The 17,132-nt window shown below is 40.9% G+C and overlaps 1 protein-coding gene across 5 annotated transcripts in view; it reads left to right on the top strand.

The window, feature by feature from the left end:
* Positions 1–12,982, top strand: part of ENTPD6 (ectonucleoside triphosphate diphosphohydrolase 6) — a 115,495-nt gene extending 102,513 nt beyond the window's left edge. For 4 of the 5 annotated variants that reach the window (XM_033936993.1, XM_033936990.1, XM_033936991.1 and 1 more), the window contains 2 exons: positions 10,836–10,948; positions 11,038–12,982. In XM_033936993.1, coding sequence (XP_033792884.1) covers positions 10,836–10,948; positions 11,038–11,127 — 203 coding nt within the window. In that variant the 3' untranslated portion in view covers positions 11,128–12,982. Of the gene's footprint in view, positions 1–10,835; positions 10,949–11,037 lie in introns of those variants that run through there. The other variant, XR_004538750.1, reaches the window with a different exon arrangement.
* The last annotated feature ends 4,150 nt before the right edge of the window (positions 12,983–17,132 follow it).

The raw sequence follows: 17,132 nt of genomic DNA, 5'->3' as shown, positions 1-17,132 counted from the left end.
TTGGTTTGACTCTATCACCATTCGGACCGGAGTCAAAATTTCCATTCCCTGAGAAGATATATTTGTTTGTTGTATATCCGTACTCACATTTGGTGAAAGCATTTGTTCTGGAGGTAAAACTGTCTCCTCGTCAAGAACAGAGACAGAACTCCCAGTAGAATTCATTGCTGGTTGAAGAGGTGGGGACGGTTCGCCTGAGGAGAGAGATGTAGTAAGTGGAGATGGAACCGTCCTGTTCCCTAACATTGGTGGTGTTAAAGACTGGAAATGGCAATCTATTGGCCCTATCAAAGGCAAAGACGATACTATCTTTGCCTTTCTTTTTCCCATTTCGTTAGGAAATTACTCTCCTGCCCTCTGCTCCTCTAGGGCTCCGAAGGGGCTCAAAATGGACATGTCCTGCCCCTTTGGCCACGCGATTACAGGCCGCGTATCGCGGCTCCCCTCAATCTTTATGGAGCCTCCAAGGACCCCTCTTGTCGCACTGGACGCCGGGACTGCTACGGCTTCTGCTTGCCTCGGGTGATTGTAAAGTGCTGCTGGCGGCACTGGTGGCTCCCTCCTCACAGCTCCCTTGATCTTTATGGAGCCTCCAAGGACCCCTCTCATCACACTGGATGCCGGGACTGTTGCGGCTTCTTCCTGCCTTGGGTGATTGTAAAGTGCTGCTGGCGGCACTGGCAGCCTCTGTTTAAATTTCTTATTTTCAGGTTTTATCTGACATTTCGTCTGAGGCTTCTGGTGCTATAGAGGTTCCCAGTAGTCCTGGGATAGATCTGCTGGGGAGAAGCTGCAGACTGTGTTCTGAGGTCTACAGCTGAGCAGGCCACTCTTGCTTCAGGGCACCTGTCTGGCCAGCCTGTCCTAACACTTGGGATCAGCTGGGGATCAGCCCCTGGGAGTCTGCTCACTTAGTTTAGATCGAAGCGCATGAGCACAGGCTGAATTTGGCTCTGCGCTGGTCAGGAGACCTTGTGGGTGCTGGCTGCATACCACCCCTTCCCCCCAAAGAATCGTGTGGAGACTAGAAGGGTAGAAGGTTTCAGGCTTTTCAACCTGTGTAAAAGGCAGCCTGAAGAGACAAGTCTCTGGACATCCTACTTGTTTTTCTGAGGTAGAAAAGATTTTCTTTTCTCCAGCTAGGGTGGAAGCTGATTCAGGCACAGCACATGGCAGCACTTTGAGTACAACCCATCACTGTCTATAGGAGATATTGGGGTGGAGTAGATGTGGGTCTTTTTGAGAGTTCTTGGGGCTTTCTTGATAGTCTTCCACCCCTAAAATTCTGTTATTGAAAATTTTTGTCTTATTGTAGCTTCCCGGGCCATTTTTGGTGCCAGAATTGCTACTGTGGCTGCCATCTTGGATTTCTCAATTTTATTTTAAAAGCCTCTTCCTGCCTCAAAACACTTGGTATGGGTCTAAATCCAGTCAGGATTGACTCCACTGGATGCTTTATCATGGTAACTTTGCACTAGATGGGTGTCTGAGCACCCATGTATTGTGGGACACGAGTGTGGGAGGGGGTCAGGAACTGTTGGATTAGTCCCCCCAGGGCTCTACAGATGCTCAGAGTTAGAGAAAGCTTGAGAAGTGGGACATAAAACACTCCTAGAGTTCTTTACTTGCAACCCGCTTCGCCAGCAAAGCGAAAATGCGCAAATGCAACAACTACAGGGAGGATACTTGAAGAAGTCCTAAAAAGGTCCTCCAGGGACTGATTTTGTGACTCTCATGTATGATGCTTATTTAAAGTACAAGCAGTCCTAAGTCCAGCTGAGATGGTGCCTGTTAGTAAACAGGAGGAGTTGTCCCTGCAAAATCTGGCTCCTTCAAAGGAAAAGGATCTCTGGGAGCCTGAGGTCTAGTCAGAGAAGGACTGGGATGATTAGGGATCTGAATCAATGCCCCTACTCTCCAGAAGTGCATCCTCTTTAGGAGATGCAGGGTCTTGTGGGTGCACTTCCAACTAGGAAGCTGTAGCAGCCCTTGACCAGGGAAAGAATCCAACATTACAGGATTTTTAAATGAGCCAACTTAAATGAGGTAATTGCAGTCTCCCTGAGGGGAGCTAGATGTAGAGATTACGCAAACTTACGCTCGCTGTTAAGTAGCTCCAAGACCCAGATTATGTGTTTTCTTTCGCATCTTGAGATTACTATTATGCTGATGGAGCTTTGGAATATGCCAGATACAAGGGGGTAAGGTGATGGCAAAGCTTTATCCCATGGCTCCCGATTCCAGCAACTGTTTTGCGACATCTAAATTGGATTCCTTGGTAGGCACCGGTTATGAAGTGGGTTGTACTGAAGGATGCTCAGAACTGCAGAGTGAACTTTATTCTCAAAAGACAGTTTGAGGCCTTGGCTTTGGGCCTTAAGGCAGCAGCGGCGGCATCTTTTGTAGTATGTGCCTGCCATAAAATGTAGGTAAGTCTTTGCTCAACTACCTAATATACCTAGTAAAGGAAAGTCTTTCTGGAGGAGATATTTTCCTGGAAGGCATTTTCTATAGCGACTGTTCAGAAGGTGTGTCATAAGACTCAGTCGCAGATAAAGTAAGTTCACACTCTGAGTCAGATCACAAATCTGAATCATAGAGAAAATTTGGAGAAGCTGTGCATCGAGGAGAACGATGTCTACAGGGAGGTTTGTAGTGTCTTCGGTACCGATTCGATGAAGACTATGACGAGGATCGATGAGTATCCCTTTATCCTAGGACAAGCAGGCAGTATATTCTCACATATGGGTGACGTCACCCACGGAACCCCAATGCGGACAGCTTAACAAACAGACTTGCTTGAAGAACTTTTGGAAAGTTTGTGACTGCCGCACCATGCATGCGCGAGTGCCTTCCCACCCAACATAGGGCGCATGTCTCCTCAGTTTTCCGTGGAGCTGAGAAGCCCTCATTTCAAAGCTCTGCGCAAGAGTTAGTTCAAACTCATGCCTTCTCTTCACCGTGGCTCGTGTAATTATTTTCTTTTTACAGGATCGTGTAGTTTTTTTTGGTTGTTTGTTTGTTTTTTAAATTAGATTTCTCATTTCTTTTTCGTCATGTCATAGCGGGGCCTACTCCACAGTCTCAGCCTGGGGGCTTCGATTTTGCCGCAGCATTTTTTCAATCCATGTCCCAGCCGGTTACGGGGTTCAAGAAGCGTAGCTGGTGTCAAAGTGCGATTTCTATCACTGACCCACATAAATGGTGTATACAGTGTTTAGGACCTGATCATCGTCCGGAATCGTGCACCTGCTGTGCTACACTTCAAACTCGAGCCCTTAAACACCATCGAGTTCAAATTGAGAAAATCCAAACCAGGTCTACCCTTTTAGTTTCATGCACAAATGAGAGTGATAAGGTACTGATAATGAAACTATATTTTAAAAATAAACAGGTAATGTTTTGTGGGGCTAGAATCCAAATATTTCCAGATGTGGCAAGAGTAACCCAACTTAGACGAAAAGCTTTTTTAGCTTTGAAATCTAAGGTAGTGGAATCCGGTGCCAAATTTTTTCTGAAATTTCCATGTAAGTGTTTGGTAACTTTTCATGATAAAGATTACGTATTTTTTGATTCTATTCAATTAGAGTATTTTCTTGAACATTCTTAGCAACCTCCTTTTGTAAGTTGGAGTAAAATTTTCCTTTCTTGGTTATGATAATTTCAATGAAAATAGGAGTTTAAATAGTTAAATGCCTCTATAAAATTAAGGGTATGGTTATCTTTATTAGAAAACCATGTTGGCTTTCCTATGATACTGTTTTATTCGGAATGGCTATGAGAAAGAAGAGTCAAATATCATCGTATAATAACAAACTTTTATTAGTCATGACAGGGTTGCCATTCAACATATTACCAATAATTGGAAAAATTACAAGAATCTTAATCACACATTCTGGTGGTATTCATTATGCCATATTTATAAGATGGAAAGAGCAATAGCGATACAAAAAGGGACATATAATAACTTTGTAAAGATATGGGGGCCATTGGCAAAGTATTGCGATGAATAGTCATCAGTTCTTTTCTTTTCATTTTCTTTTCTTTCTTAGCTGTATTTAGCACACTCAAGGGGGAGAGTGGAGTTGGGGAGTAATTTTACAAGATATGTTATAATATGGTATATAACGTGTATATTGTATTTTAGTTGAAAATGTGATGATGGGTGGGTGGAGTTATTACACTATTAGATTTTATGTGTTAAATATTATAGTGCTATATTGGAATTACTTGTATGATGTATTTTTGTGCACTTGTCGTTTTGATTTGAAAATGAATAAAGAATTTTTAAAAAAAGGGTATGGTTATCCCTTATTGATTACCAAATTTTATGTTATGTAATGCAATTCTTTCTCCTCAATGATGTGGGCTTGATGGGATTTCTGATTTTCTATGACTGATTTAAGTTGTATTAAGAAATAATATTTCTATATTTTTTTGTGTAAATTCCCATATCCTGTATATTTGTTTGGATACGTTAAAAAATTTCAATTAAAAAAAAATTGAGAAAATATTCAGGGATATGGATCTTTCCTCGGCTAAATCCTCGACCCCACTTGTGCCCTCGACCTTGACTCCGCTGAAGTCTTCTGTGGGACCTAAGGCTTTATCCTCGACCTTGCTATAACCTTCCTCGATGGGGAAATCCTCATCCTCGGGGAAATCTGCTAAATCATCTCCTGAAGGGCCATTATCCTCAGTGTCTCCATCAGATAAGGTATCTAAGCCAACTCTTCTGGAGTCACAGCCCATGCCACCCTTGGGAACCAGTGGTTCTGAGACTGTCCAAGAAAAGGGTCTCAAAATCGAGGCAACACTCTTCCTCCAGGTCGTCTTCCTCGGAATCCATAGCCACACCAACTGTACCAGCTTCAGTAGTCTCAGTGCCGGTTTTACAGAATATGTTGGAAGCTATTCTGCATCAGGAGTTTGGTGCTTGCCAAATTGACTCCTGCCTCGAATCTGTGTTCTGCAGTCCAGCCTGAGCAAACAGCAGTAATACAAAGAGTCAAGTCCTTGAGAGTGCCTTGAGGTCAGTCTTTACAAGGAGCTGAATCCTTGCAAGTGTCTAGACCTTGTTCTTCAACTTCCAGCCCTACCTCTCAACATAAGGCATTGCCCTCTTCGAGGCACAGGGAAATAGCCTAATTATAATCCAGCCTCGACATTCCACATCGACATTCAACTTTACTACTTCGTTCTTCGATGCACCCTTCATCTCGTCACCTGGCGAGGCATTCATCGAGACCCAGGTCTTCTCGAGGCAGACCTCGTTTATCGAGGCATTGAGATTCTTCGAGCCAACCAACTCCTGTGTCGAGGAAAACTACCTTGGAACCTCACATTCACCTACCAGAGCACTCTTGCCAGTCGAGTTCTTCTCCTGCAAGGATTTCTTCACCAACTAGTTCTTCAAAATGAAAACGGTCTGTTTCTTCTACTCATTCCAGAAGCGGGCGTTCATCTACATCTTTACCTATGGATTCAGACCTTCAGTACCAATATTCTAGAGAGGCTTCACCTTCTTTCTCTACTGTAAGGGGTACTTCAAGGGACTCTTGTTCAGCTTCACCTCAATAGGGCCATCCCTCATCTGATCCGGTGTCCTTAACTAAATTCCTAGGTCAAATGAGTAAAGATCTCAACATTACCTTGTAGTCTGACTCAAAATACTCTAAGGAGTATTTGGAAGAACTGGGTATGCCTAATCCTCCTAGGGATTCTCTCAAATTACCCATGAATGCCATTCTCTCTCAGACTTTCAAGATAAATCTGGATACAACATATTCTGTTCCTGCAGTGCCAGGAAAGCTAGAATCCCGTTATAAAATGGTTCCTTCTACAGGATCTGAGAAGTCTCAACTATCCCATCAATCTCTTCTCATGGAATGTTCTCTAAATCGAACCAATCCTGCAAACGGTTATGCCATAGTTCCACCTGGTCGAGAGAGAAGGACCATGGACAAGTTTGGCCGTTGGCTGCATCAAAATTCTATGATGACAAATAGGATTTTGAACTATAATTTTGTCTTCTTCTTATCTCAAGCATTGGGTCAATGCTTTGCCTACGTTCTTTAAGTATCTGCCTGAACATCGGCTCTCAGAATTCCAACATATGCATTCTACTCTAGGTCAACTTCACATGCATATGGTTCAGGCTGCATATGATGCATTTGAAATGTCCTCCAAGGTGATGGCATTTTCAGTGGCCATGCGTTGCTTAGCATGGCTCCGCACTGTAGATGTGGATCCAAATCTGCAGGATCATCAGGCCAACATCCCATGTCAGGAGAATGAGTTATTTGATGACTCCATTGAGGCAGCTACAAAACACTTGTCGGAGCATGAGAAATCATTTGTCTCTATAATTCGGCCAAAGCCTTCCACTGCTAAAAGTTATAGGTCTCCTCCATCCTATTAGAGGCGTTACCCTCCGAAGTCAGTACTGTATTCCAGGCAACCGCCTAAGAAACAACAGCAACAACAACAACAAAGGAAGCGTAAACCTCAGACTCCTGCTACACCAAAGTCCACTCAGCCTTTTTAATCATCTAACGCAGAACATAACATCAATCGTTCTGCCTCTGTCCTCTCTTATACCGCACGTTAAACCGCCTGCCGCGCTAGCCGCTAACGCCTGTATTGAGCAGGCATTAGTTTTTTAGCCGGCCGCATGGGTTAGCACGTGATGAAATGTCCGACGCGCTAACCCCACTAGCGCGGCTTGATAAAAGGATCCCTAAGATCTTGCTTTTAATCATTCAGCTACTGAAATATACAGTTATCGACAGAACTTAAATCCATAGTAATGGGTTCAGTAATCACAAAATGCTGAAAATTGTTAGCATAACTAAAGTTATATATACCAAAAGTCTAAATTAGTGTTAAAAGTGGTGGCAAAGATTTGATGTCAGAGTTGGTGCCAAAATGGAGCCCTGAGGAATGTTGCAAGATAAGGAGGTGGTAGATGGAGCTTGAATCAACAAAAGACTTGTTAGCAAGGACTAAGTGGAATCATTTCAGAGAAATACCAGGAATACCAGTCACCTGTAGGCAAGATACCAACAGACTATGGTTTGAAAAATCAAATGTAGCATCAAGATCCAAAGAGGCTGGCAAAAGATAAAAGCATACATCCAATAAAAGCATACATACAGCTTTGTCTGAATTTCATTCAGCAAATCAATCAACAATGTCACAATCACCCTGATAGGAATGAAGATTTAGTGACTTATCTAAGAAATCTGTTAATTGCTGCAAGATATCCTTTTCAATCTTTTTTGAGGTGAAAGGTAAATTTGAAACTGAATAATAGTGGGACAAAACTGAGGGACCAACACTGGGTTTCTGCAAAGTATGATGAATCACAGTATGCCTCCAACATGGTGGAAAGAAACCAGTCAACAGATTCATGATAATCATTATGAGAATATAGTGATGTCGTTCCATCCTAGGATCTTTGACTTTCCTTGATTGAATGGGTTCAAATGAAGAGGTAGCTGAATTCATTGACTGAAAGACCTTTAAAAGAGCTATAGAAGATTGAATGTTTAAAAACCCCCAAAATACACCCCCAAAGACATACCAGGTACCAGAGAGATAACAAAGGGTTGAAGGTGAACTCCGTATGAATATCACTGTGGATACCTTCTGACAAACCAGCTAAACTGTAACAGATTTCCTGAGAGATTTGCAATAGTTAAATGTAAGACATTACCAGATGACTTATGGAAACTGATCTCTTAGCATCAAAAATTTGGACATGAAATAGTGAAGTTCCTGGAAAGATAATGAACTCTCCCTTTTGCAAAGATGCAGTAATAGCTCCGACACTCATAGAATTACATGAGTGTGTGAGCGAATACCGCTGTAGCCGGTGATTTAAAAAAAGCCTAATGCGGCTTTATAAAGGGGGTGGGGTAAGAGAAGATGAAGGAAACCAGCAACTGAGACCACACACTTAGAAAAAGAAAATCATCAAATGTCAAAGATTGATATTTTTTTAAAATTTAGAACATAAGAATAGCCATACTGGGTGAGACCAATGATCCATCTAGTCTAGTACTGTACTCTGTTTTCCAACAGTGGCCAATCCAAGTCACAAGTACCTGACAGAAACCCAAAATATGTAGGGTAAAATGTGGTAGCTGTGTTAACAAAAGTTGAAAAATACAAATAAAACACAGAATGGGAAATAAGGTGGTAACTAATTTTAATACATTTTTGACTAGCTTTCAGAGACCAACATTTCCTTCCTCAGATCAGGGGAGGATACCATAATAGCAGTATATTTATATTGTCCTGAACTGAAGGAGATTTTGGCCTCTGAAAGCTGATCAAAAATGCATTGGGCTAGTCCAATAAAAAGATATCATCTTATATTCTATTGCCAAGTGCCTAAGCTGAGCATGCACAGGAGTGCCAGCATTGCCAACTTTCACACTGTTCAAACAGTATAGTAGGGGGTGGAGCCATGAAGTAGAGTGTGCAGGGTTGGGATGTGTAGTAAAATATCCTCAAAAATCGGGCCTTCTTGGCAGCTCTGAGGAACTAGATTGTATATGCTCCATAGAGATGCACTAAGGATCTAGTACTGGACAATCTCCAGTAAGATGCTCTTGCCAGCAACATAACTTACACAAGCTCAGAATGTGATACAATTGGATTTGTCTTTTGCCTTCAACACTATCCACTATGAATTGCTACTCTCTCGACTAGCTGGGGATGAGGGGTCAGGTTTTATCCTTTCTTATTTGGACCTAGACTATTTGTTAGCAGGGTAGTCACCTGATTTTTGGCAGGTACATTGTAGTGTGCCTCAAGGATTATTGCTTTCATTTACTTTGTTCGATTTGTATTTGGTGCCCTTTGTTTCATTAATAATGGAATTCAGCATAGAATTCTTTGCAGGTGATATGATTGATTATCTGCAAAATAAGTAATCTGGATCCACAGATGATTTGTAAACAGCTGTCTTAAGGACATTGCTGGTTGGCTTGCTAATAACTGTGTTTTAAGCCCAGCAAAATCATTATCTTTACGAATGTCCAGAGTTAATTGTTCTGAAACTGTTCCATTATTAGTCAATGTTTCTCTCCGTGCAGTGCACTGTAGTCAGTTTAGGAATGATTCTAGGCAACTAACTGTGAAGCATGAAATATTCTATTGTCTGTTATGTTCTTAAATTTAATTTACAGATTGCAGTCCTATCTTGGCTACTTAATTTTGTGTTGGTAATCAGTGCCCTCAGTAGTAGATTGGATTATTGTAATTTCCTTGTTTTTAGGGTGTACCCAAATCTGAAGGGGAAAATCCTTCAGCTCATCTAAACAGAGCTACAAGTCTTCTCAAAAGATCCTCATATTGACTTCCTGGAAACTTTATATCTAGAACAGGGGTGGACAAACTCAGTCCTCGAGGGCTGCAACCCAGTTGTGTTTTCAGAATATTCCCAATAAGTATGCATAAGATTTATTGGTATACAGTGGAGGCAGTGCATGCAAATAGATCTTAAGGACAACACAAAGGAATCCAACGAAAACTGCAGTATCGCCAGCCAAAGCAAAAACAAACTGCAGACTCCTATGTACGAGATGCAGGCAATGTTTATTATACCAAATATTTTTTGCAAATAGATCTTATGCATATTAATTTGAGAAATCCTGAAAACCTGGCTAGTTGGACAACTGAGGTTGCCCACCCCTGCCATAGATGATAAAGTAGGACAAAACTTCATGATCTTCATAACTTTCGCCTAGTTTCAACATATCTATCAGCTGTTATCAAAACACTAATTTGTCTAGAAAACTCTCCTTCACTAATAGCTCAGGATCATAGAAAGATCTCCACCTGATGATCTTCCTAGTACTAACAAGAGTATGTCTGTTGAATCTACATTAGTAGCCTCCTTTGAATGTTCTCAAACTAGAAGATAACTTTAGTAACTGATACAATACAGTCCACTCAAAACGTCTACCATTTCAAGTGAAAAGGTTTTCTGAGACATGTTCAAGTTTATTAAATTTGATATGCCGCCTATTTAAATTCTAAGTGGTTTTCAAAAAAAAAAAAAGCTTGACCCATTCACCAGCTTTCCTGTTCTCTATGGAGCCTGCATCAATCTCTTCAATGTGGGTTTTTTCCTCAGTAGAGATCAGACACACATACATATGTTGACTCTTAAGCTTTATATTCAATGGAGGACTTCTCATGAAAGAACAGATGTTTATTTTATTTATTTAAAATATTTATAATCTGCTTTATTCCAAAGCTGCTCACAATAAACATACATAATGTGAAGGATATAACTTATCTGTAATGATATGCACAACAAGAATAATCATAAGAACTATTTAGGTTTCACTTTAACTTTAAAGGTTGCTTCACTCAGATTTCACAAATTTCTATCTACTGCTGTCCACAGAGAGCTCCTGTTAAGCAATTTTGGTATTTTATTTATTTATTTTTAGTGGAAAGAGATTGGGACTTGTATACTGCCTTTTTTGTAGTTTTAGAACCACACTCGGAGGCAGTTTACATAAAGGAAAATGATAGACCATGTATTTTTTTTTCTTCCTTAAATAAGACTTCTTATTGTATCCTGTGTCTTTGTGACAAGCACAGATCTCTAAAGGACAGGATGGGATTGTAGAGTTTAGTAGTTGGTATGAATGAGCAGAATGGGTAGACAATATGGTCTTATCAGCCATCACTTTTCATGATAAATCTAAATTTTAGCCTGAGTAGATGACATTGCTAATTTGGATAACTGTGATGCATTAATGTTTGATGATCATTTATATGTATGCCTAAGACTTCTTTTTTTTTCTCTGTAGCCTGTAAAACTATGGAAACTGTCCCAAGAGAAAACCCCTTTCTCTGCATGGATCTCATATATATCAGTGCACTGCTGCAAGAGCTAGGTTTTCCCAAAAACAAAGTTTTTAAGGTAATAAACATAATATGATTGTTAGTTGCACACAGTGAGCCCTTTTAAACCAAGATATTATATATTATAATTTTATTTATTTATTGTAGCTTGCTCGAAAAATTAACAACGTTGAAACCAGCTGGGCATTAGGAGCTACTTTTCACTATATTGATTCACTAAATGGAATAAAGCACTAGTGCTTGCTTTGACGAAGAATGATGGCTACAGTGCAGATCATCCATTATGAAGACTTGATACCAGCTGGAATCTTGTAGAAAAATTGTCTCCAAGGTTACTTATGCCCGCCTTTAACAAATAGTGTTGACCATCTGTGTTTCCATTGGGATGCTAAAGAATTTCATGTTGGTTTCTAGAACAAGGATCAGAAATCTTTTTGTGGTCTGTGTGCCAAAACAATGGCAGTAGCTGCTGTGAAAGAGTAGTGATCCTCCTCCATGCCAAGATCAGCAGAATCAGCCCCAAAGATTTGAAAGATTGTAGCGCTGGTATTTTTTTTAGCGTACTGCTTGAAGGACTCTTTGATCTGCCATGTAGCATGTGTGCTGGGGATTATCAACACCTACTCTGGAGTAATGTTAAATGTAATTAGTATATATATCAAGCATGTGAGAGAGAGGGAAACAGACTTTACACTGAAGGCTTTGTTTGTTTTTTCAGAGGCTATTAAATGACTGCTCACTTGATTTCACTGAAGTTGTTGAAAAGCTAAGGGAAAAGAAAAATAACAAATGATTGTGTTCTAACTGAGCCCAAACTTTTATGTATATGTTGGACTAACTGAATTGAGAAGTCCTTCTTAACATTTTAACTCATAAATATTGCTGGGTTTTTTTTTTCCCTCCAAACCCCCTTCCCCGCCCCACCTGTTTTCTACCTGGGGTAGTTAACCATATTGTGTCTGGTATCCTTTGGTGCAAACCCAGTTTATTCTTAGAGGAATGTACTGTAAGGAGAACCAGCATTCTTAACATTGCCTTGTGAATTAATAATATTCAGTATTAATTACCAAGACTAACATAAATATTAATTACTTGTCCTTCATTATCTTACAAAAAAAAAAAAAACCCCATTCAGCCAAATGCTAGTATTGTTTATTACCATGCAGGAGATCAGGTATATATATTTCCCAAGCTCAAATTTTCAAGGCAGTTGGGAAAACTCCAGAAGCCAGTGTTAAACCCTTCAGAGATGTCTTGGCTATTATATAACAGCAACACACAATGATCAGATTTAGTAGACATTCTGGGTTCTGGAAGGAGCTGCAGTCTGTGGTCCCAGCCAAGAATTGTAGTAATGGCTGAGCTAGATAGGAGAGGGATTTAAAATAAGAGAAACCACCAGTAGAAACCCAAAAGTAGAAAGAAATAGGTTTGGGGTTTTTGTGGTGTGTGTTGTTTTTTTTTTTTTTTTTTTGAAAACCTAAAAACTGAAAATTAGGCATGGACAGGTTGTCAGGTCCCAGTAGTGAGCTGCTGGGATGTCGGTCTCATGTTTTTCCTAATAACTTGGTGCAAAAACTCATGAAGGCCTTGCACTTTCTTTTGTGGACACAATATTCTGCTGTATTGAGCCTAATTTATGGAAAATCCAAATAAATGTGCCACTCTGTGCTATTGCTTCTGAAAACAGGACCAGAATGGGGTCTTTCCCATATGCTCCAATAAGTATCTTCTTAAGGCATATTCACGTGTTTATATTAAAATGTGAGCTCTTGCTTTGTGCTTACTATATCACTCACTTGTTTTAAGATTTATGTAGAGAATGTATTTTGTTGTAGTATAGCAAAAATGGTCTATGGTTAGCAGCCCAAGTGCCAAACTGTTCCACACAATTCTTGAGGGCAGCAACTAACAATTTGTCTTTCAGAACAACACTGAAGAGATACCTCCACTACCTGCAATGTATATAGATGACATTTAAGCACAAGCTAAAGGTTTTTAAAAAATCATAACATTGTAATATTTTTCTGGTATCCTTTGTTATGGAAAATGTTTTCAATCAGAGTAAACTAAAACAGTGTTTTCTCCTTAACCTTCTCATAATCTTTGTTTTTGCAAATGAACCAAGAATTGGAGAACTGAAAACATTTTGCTTTCTGATTTATGCATCTATTCTAGGTAACTAAAAAAATTTATAAATAACATTCTAATATTAAAATGTTTCTTGACCTTTTTTATATATAGCTACCAAACATTTGTATATTCAAGGTAATCTCGGGGTAATTTTGCATACAGCTACAAGTGCAACAGAGGTAGCGTTCAGTTAGCTGCTGGATTCCCTTTCTCTTCCATGAACAGTAGATTTTATCATATAACTTTGCAAGGTTCAAAAAGAAGCTCGTTTGTGCCATCTGAACTTGCTCTGCAATCACTAGAAAGGGGAGAAGAAGATTATGCTTGCTCAGAAAGAATGAGCAGATGCTCCTTGTTGTCAGTTCCATCTACCTTCTCATGCAGTAACCATCAAAGTCTAGCTGCAAAGGAATAATGCCAGGTCTCAAACTGGTATGACAATCCTTGGCGGCTTTTGAATGTGGCTTATTGGCAGTGATGTCTCATAATAACTTTCTCTTAAGTGAAGACTTGTGCAGCTATCTATACCATCAACAAGAATTTGCTGGGATTGTAGCACTAATAAAGCTCATCTTTTTTTGTTTCAATCATTTTTATTAAATTTTTCAACCAAAAGTAAACAAGAAACAATATACACACAACATACCCCCACCCCACCCCACCCCTACCCCCACCCCAGAACAGCAATTGTCAAACCAAAACAAGAAATAAATCATGTTCAATTCAATATACAACTACGTGCCCTGTGTGTCAAAGTGGTACAAAAAGGTAGCCAAAAGAGTAGATATAAATTCCCCTTTTGGAGTTCAAGGGTCCAACAACCTGACAATCCAATCTGGCCAACTGGATCATCAAAATCCACCAATGAGCTAAGGTAGGTGCAAGCAGTGTCAACCAAATTTGTAAGATCTACTTAATGCCCACATAAATCGCTTTATGTGTAAATGCAGTACAACCTGAGCGCCGCGGAACCATTGAAAAAGTCAAAGAAAATTAAGAGCGAGGATGTAGGGTCCAAATACAGTTCCAAAGGCAACCAATCCACTGGAGGAGCTGACGCCAAAAAGTCATAAAGCTCATCTTTTGTCAAATTCCAGTTCTCTTACAGCACAAATATGCTAATACCCACTCTGTTTCATTAAATAGATTGCACTGATGGGCTACATATTACTTACAGCAGGAAAAAGAAACCTTGTGGAGAAATTTAGACAATATGTTTCTAGGCATTTAAACTAGAAGGTGGGGGGGGGGGTGTATGTATGAAGGACAATTATAGAGACCACCCCTGGCAAAAGCCAAGATGTGATGGTAGTAAAGATTGCAACATAAACAATATCAGCAACTCACTCATTAGCATTGCAATAGTAAGTGAAATGAAACAAAAATCTATACGAAAAGGGAGATTACCGTTGAAAAATAGCTTGAAAGCAATGACCACAAATGCTCGCAGTCTAAGCAACAAGGTTCATGATTTGCAAGCCCTGATATTAGATATTGTTGCTATCACAGAGACTTGGTTCAGTAAATCCCATGGATGGGATGTAAACATACCGGGATATAATCTTTTAAGGAAGAACAGAGATGGTCAAAAAGGTGGAGGAGTAGCTCTCTATGTAAAGATCGATATCCAAGCGAACAAAATGCAAGAGACCTGGGACAAGGAAGAAGTGATATGAATCACTCTGAAAAGAGAAGATGGAACTTCTATCTATGTGGGTGTAGTCTACAGACCTCCGACTCAATCGCAGCAAATTGATAAGGATCTGATTGTGGATATCCAAAAGTTTGAAGGAAAGTGGAGGTGCTACTGTTGGGAGATTTCAACCTGCCGGATGCGGACTGGAATGTTCTGTCTGTGGAATCAGAAAAAAATAGGAAGATTGTGGATGCCTTCCAAGAGACTCTGCTCAGACTAATGGTGACGGAACTTACAAGGGAAAAGCGATATTGGATCTGATCCTCACAAATGAAGAGAGTATCTCTAATGTTCGAGTGGGTGCTCACCTGAGAAGTAGCGATCATCAATAGGTTTGGTTTGATATAACGGCTAAAGTGGAGAATGGCCTAGATTTCAAAAGTACGGACTTTAATAAAATAGGAGAGTACCTGAAGAAAGAACTTTTAGGATGGGAGGACATAAGAGAAGTGGAAAACCAGTGGTCTAAGCTGAAAGGAGCGATAAAAATGGCTACGGACCGTTATGTGAAGAAAATAAATAAAACGAGAAAAAGGAAACCAATATGATACTCCAAACTAGTGGCGGAGAAAATGGAGCCAGAAGCCCTGCTCCCTTGCTCTGCGCAAATTCGTAGTGCCTCTTTGCACCGCAGCTTGCTTTTTTGTTTCTGAGTGAGTCGCTGTGCTGTGCATCTTTGTTTTGTACAAGTTCCTTCCTATTTCTTTTTTCCAACCGGGTGGTCGTTTTTTGTCAGGCCGCCTGGCCTCGCAGGGCCGCGGCTGTATTTTTTCCTGTGTCCTGGCCTCTGACCCGGTTTAAGAATTGCACTAAGTGCAACCGGGTGATCTCCATCACCGACCCCCATCGTTGGTGCGTGGAATGCCTGGGTGCTGAACATCGAACCGAGTCTTGCCCGCGTTGTGCTACCCTCCAACTGCAGGCTCTTCGTCGGCCAAGATTCTTCAACTTTTTGGCCCCATGTAACCTGAGGGGTCGACCTCGGCCTCTGCCCCGGTAGTCGGGGCTTCGGCTTCGAAGGCCTCAACCTTGATGAAGTCTCCCTCGACCTTGAAGACGTCGACCCCGGCTCCTAGAATAAAGCACAATTACTTACTGTAATAGTTGTTATTCAGGGACAGCGGGCAAATATCACATCCCTCCCACTGCCCTGGTTGGCTTCTTAGCTTGCTTATGGAACTGTGAGCCTGCATCATGTGGGAAGGCACTCGCAAAGTTTCTTAACTTAAAGTGACAGTTTTAACACTGTCCATATTGAGTTCCGTGGATGACATCTACATGAGAATATCTGCCTGCTGTCCCCGGATAACACCTGTTATGGTAAATAATTGTGCTTTCTTTGGAAATCCAAGAGGGTGTGTATAGAGGATATAATAAATTAACTTAAGGATAAGAGCAAAGGGGGAGTCAATTTGGAGCCATACAGCACAGTTACTTACCGTAACAGATGTTATCCAGGGACAGCAGGCAGATATTCTTAACTGATGGGTGACAGCACCGACGGAGCCCCGGTACGGACAATTTTAGAGTGATTGCACTCTAAGAGCTTAGAAAGTTCTAGCTAGGCCGCACAGCGCGAGTGCCTTCCCGCCTGATGGAGGTGCGCGGTCCCCAGTTAAGATAAGCCAGCTAAGAAGCCAACCAGGGGAGGATGGTGGGACGTAAGAATATCTGCCTGCTGTCCCTGGATAACACCTGTTACAGTAAGTAACTGTGCTTTATCCCAGGACAAGCAGGCAGCATATGCTTAAGTGATGGGTGACCTCCAAGCTAACAAAAAGAGGGATGGAGGGAAGGTTGGCCATTAAGAAAATAAATTTTGTAAAACAGATTGGCCGATGTGTCCATCCCGTCTGGAGAATGCATCCAGACAATAATGAGATGTGAAAGTATGAACTGAAGACCAAGTAGCAGCTTTGCAGATTTCCTCAATAGGAGTGGATCGGAAGAAAGCTACAGATGCTGCCATAGCTCTAACCTTATGGGCCGTGACAGAACCTTCCTGTGTCAGTCCGGACTGAGCATAACAGAATGAAATGCAAGCAGCAAGCCAATTGGATATCGTACGTTTAGAAACAGGATGTCCCAGCTTGTTAGGGTCAAAAGACAGAAACAGCTGAGGAGATGATCTGTGAGGCTTAGTGCGCACTAAATAGTAAGCCAAAGCACGCTTACAGTCCAAAGTATGTAAAGCCTGTTCCCCTGGAAGAGAATGAGGTTTCGGGAAGAAAACAGGTAAGACAATGGACTGGTTAAGATGAAAGTCAGAGACAATCTTAGGGAGAAACTTTGGATGTGTATGCAGAACCACCTTGTCATGGTGAAAGACTGTGAAAGGTGGATCTGCAACTAGTGCATGCAATTCACTGACCTTCCTGGCAGAGGTGAGAGCAATAAGGAAGACCACTTTCCA

The sequence above is a fragment of the Geotrypetes seraphini genome, chromosome 3, assembly GCF_902459505.1.
Source record: "Geotrypetes seraphini chromosome 3, aGeoSer1.1, whole genome shotgun sequence".
NCBI classification, from domain to species: Eukaryota; Metazoa; Chordata; class Amphibia; order Gymnophiona; family Dermophiidae; genus Geotrypetes; species Geotrypetes seraphini.
This window is presented reverse-complemented; position numbering and strand designations above follow the sequence as displayed.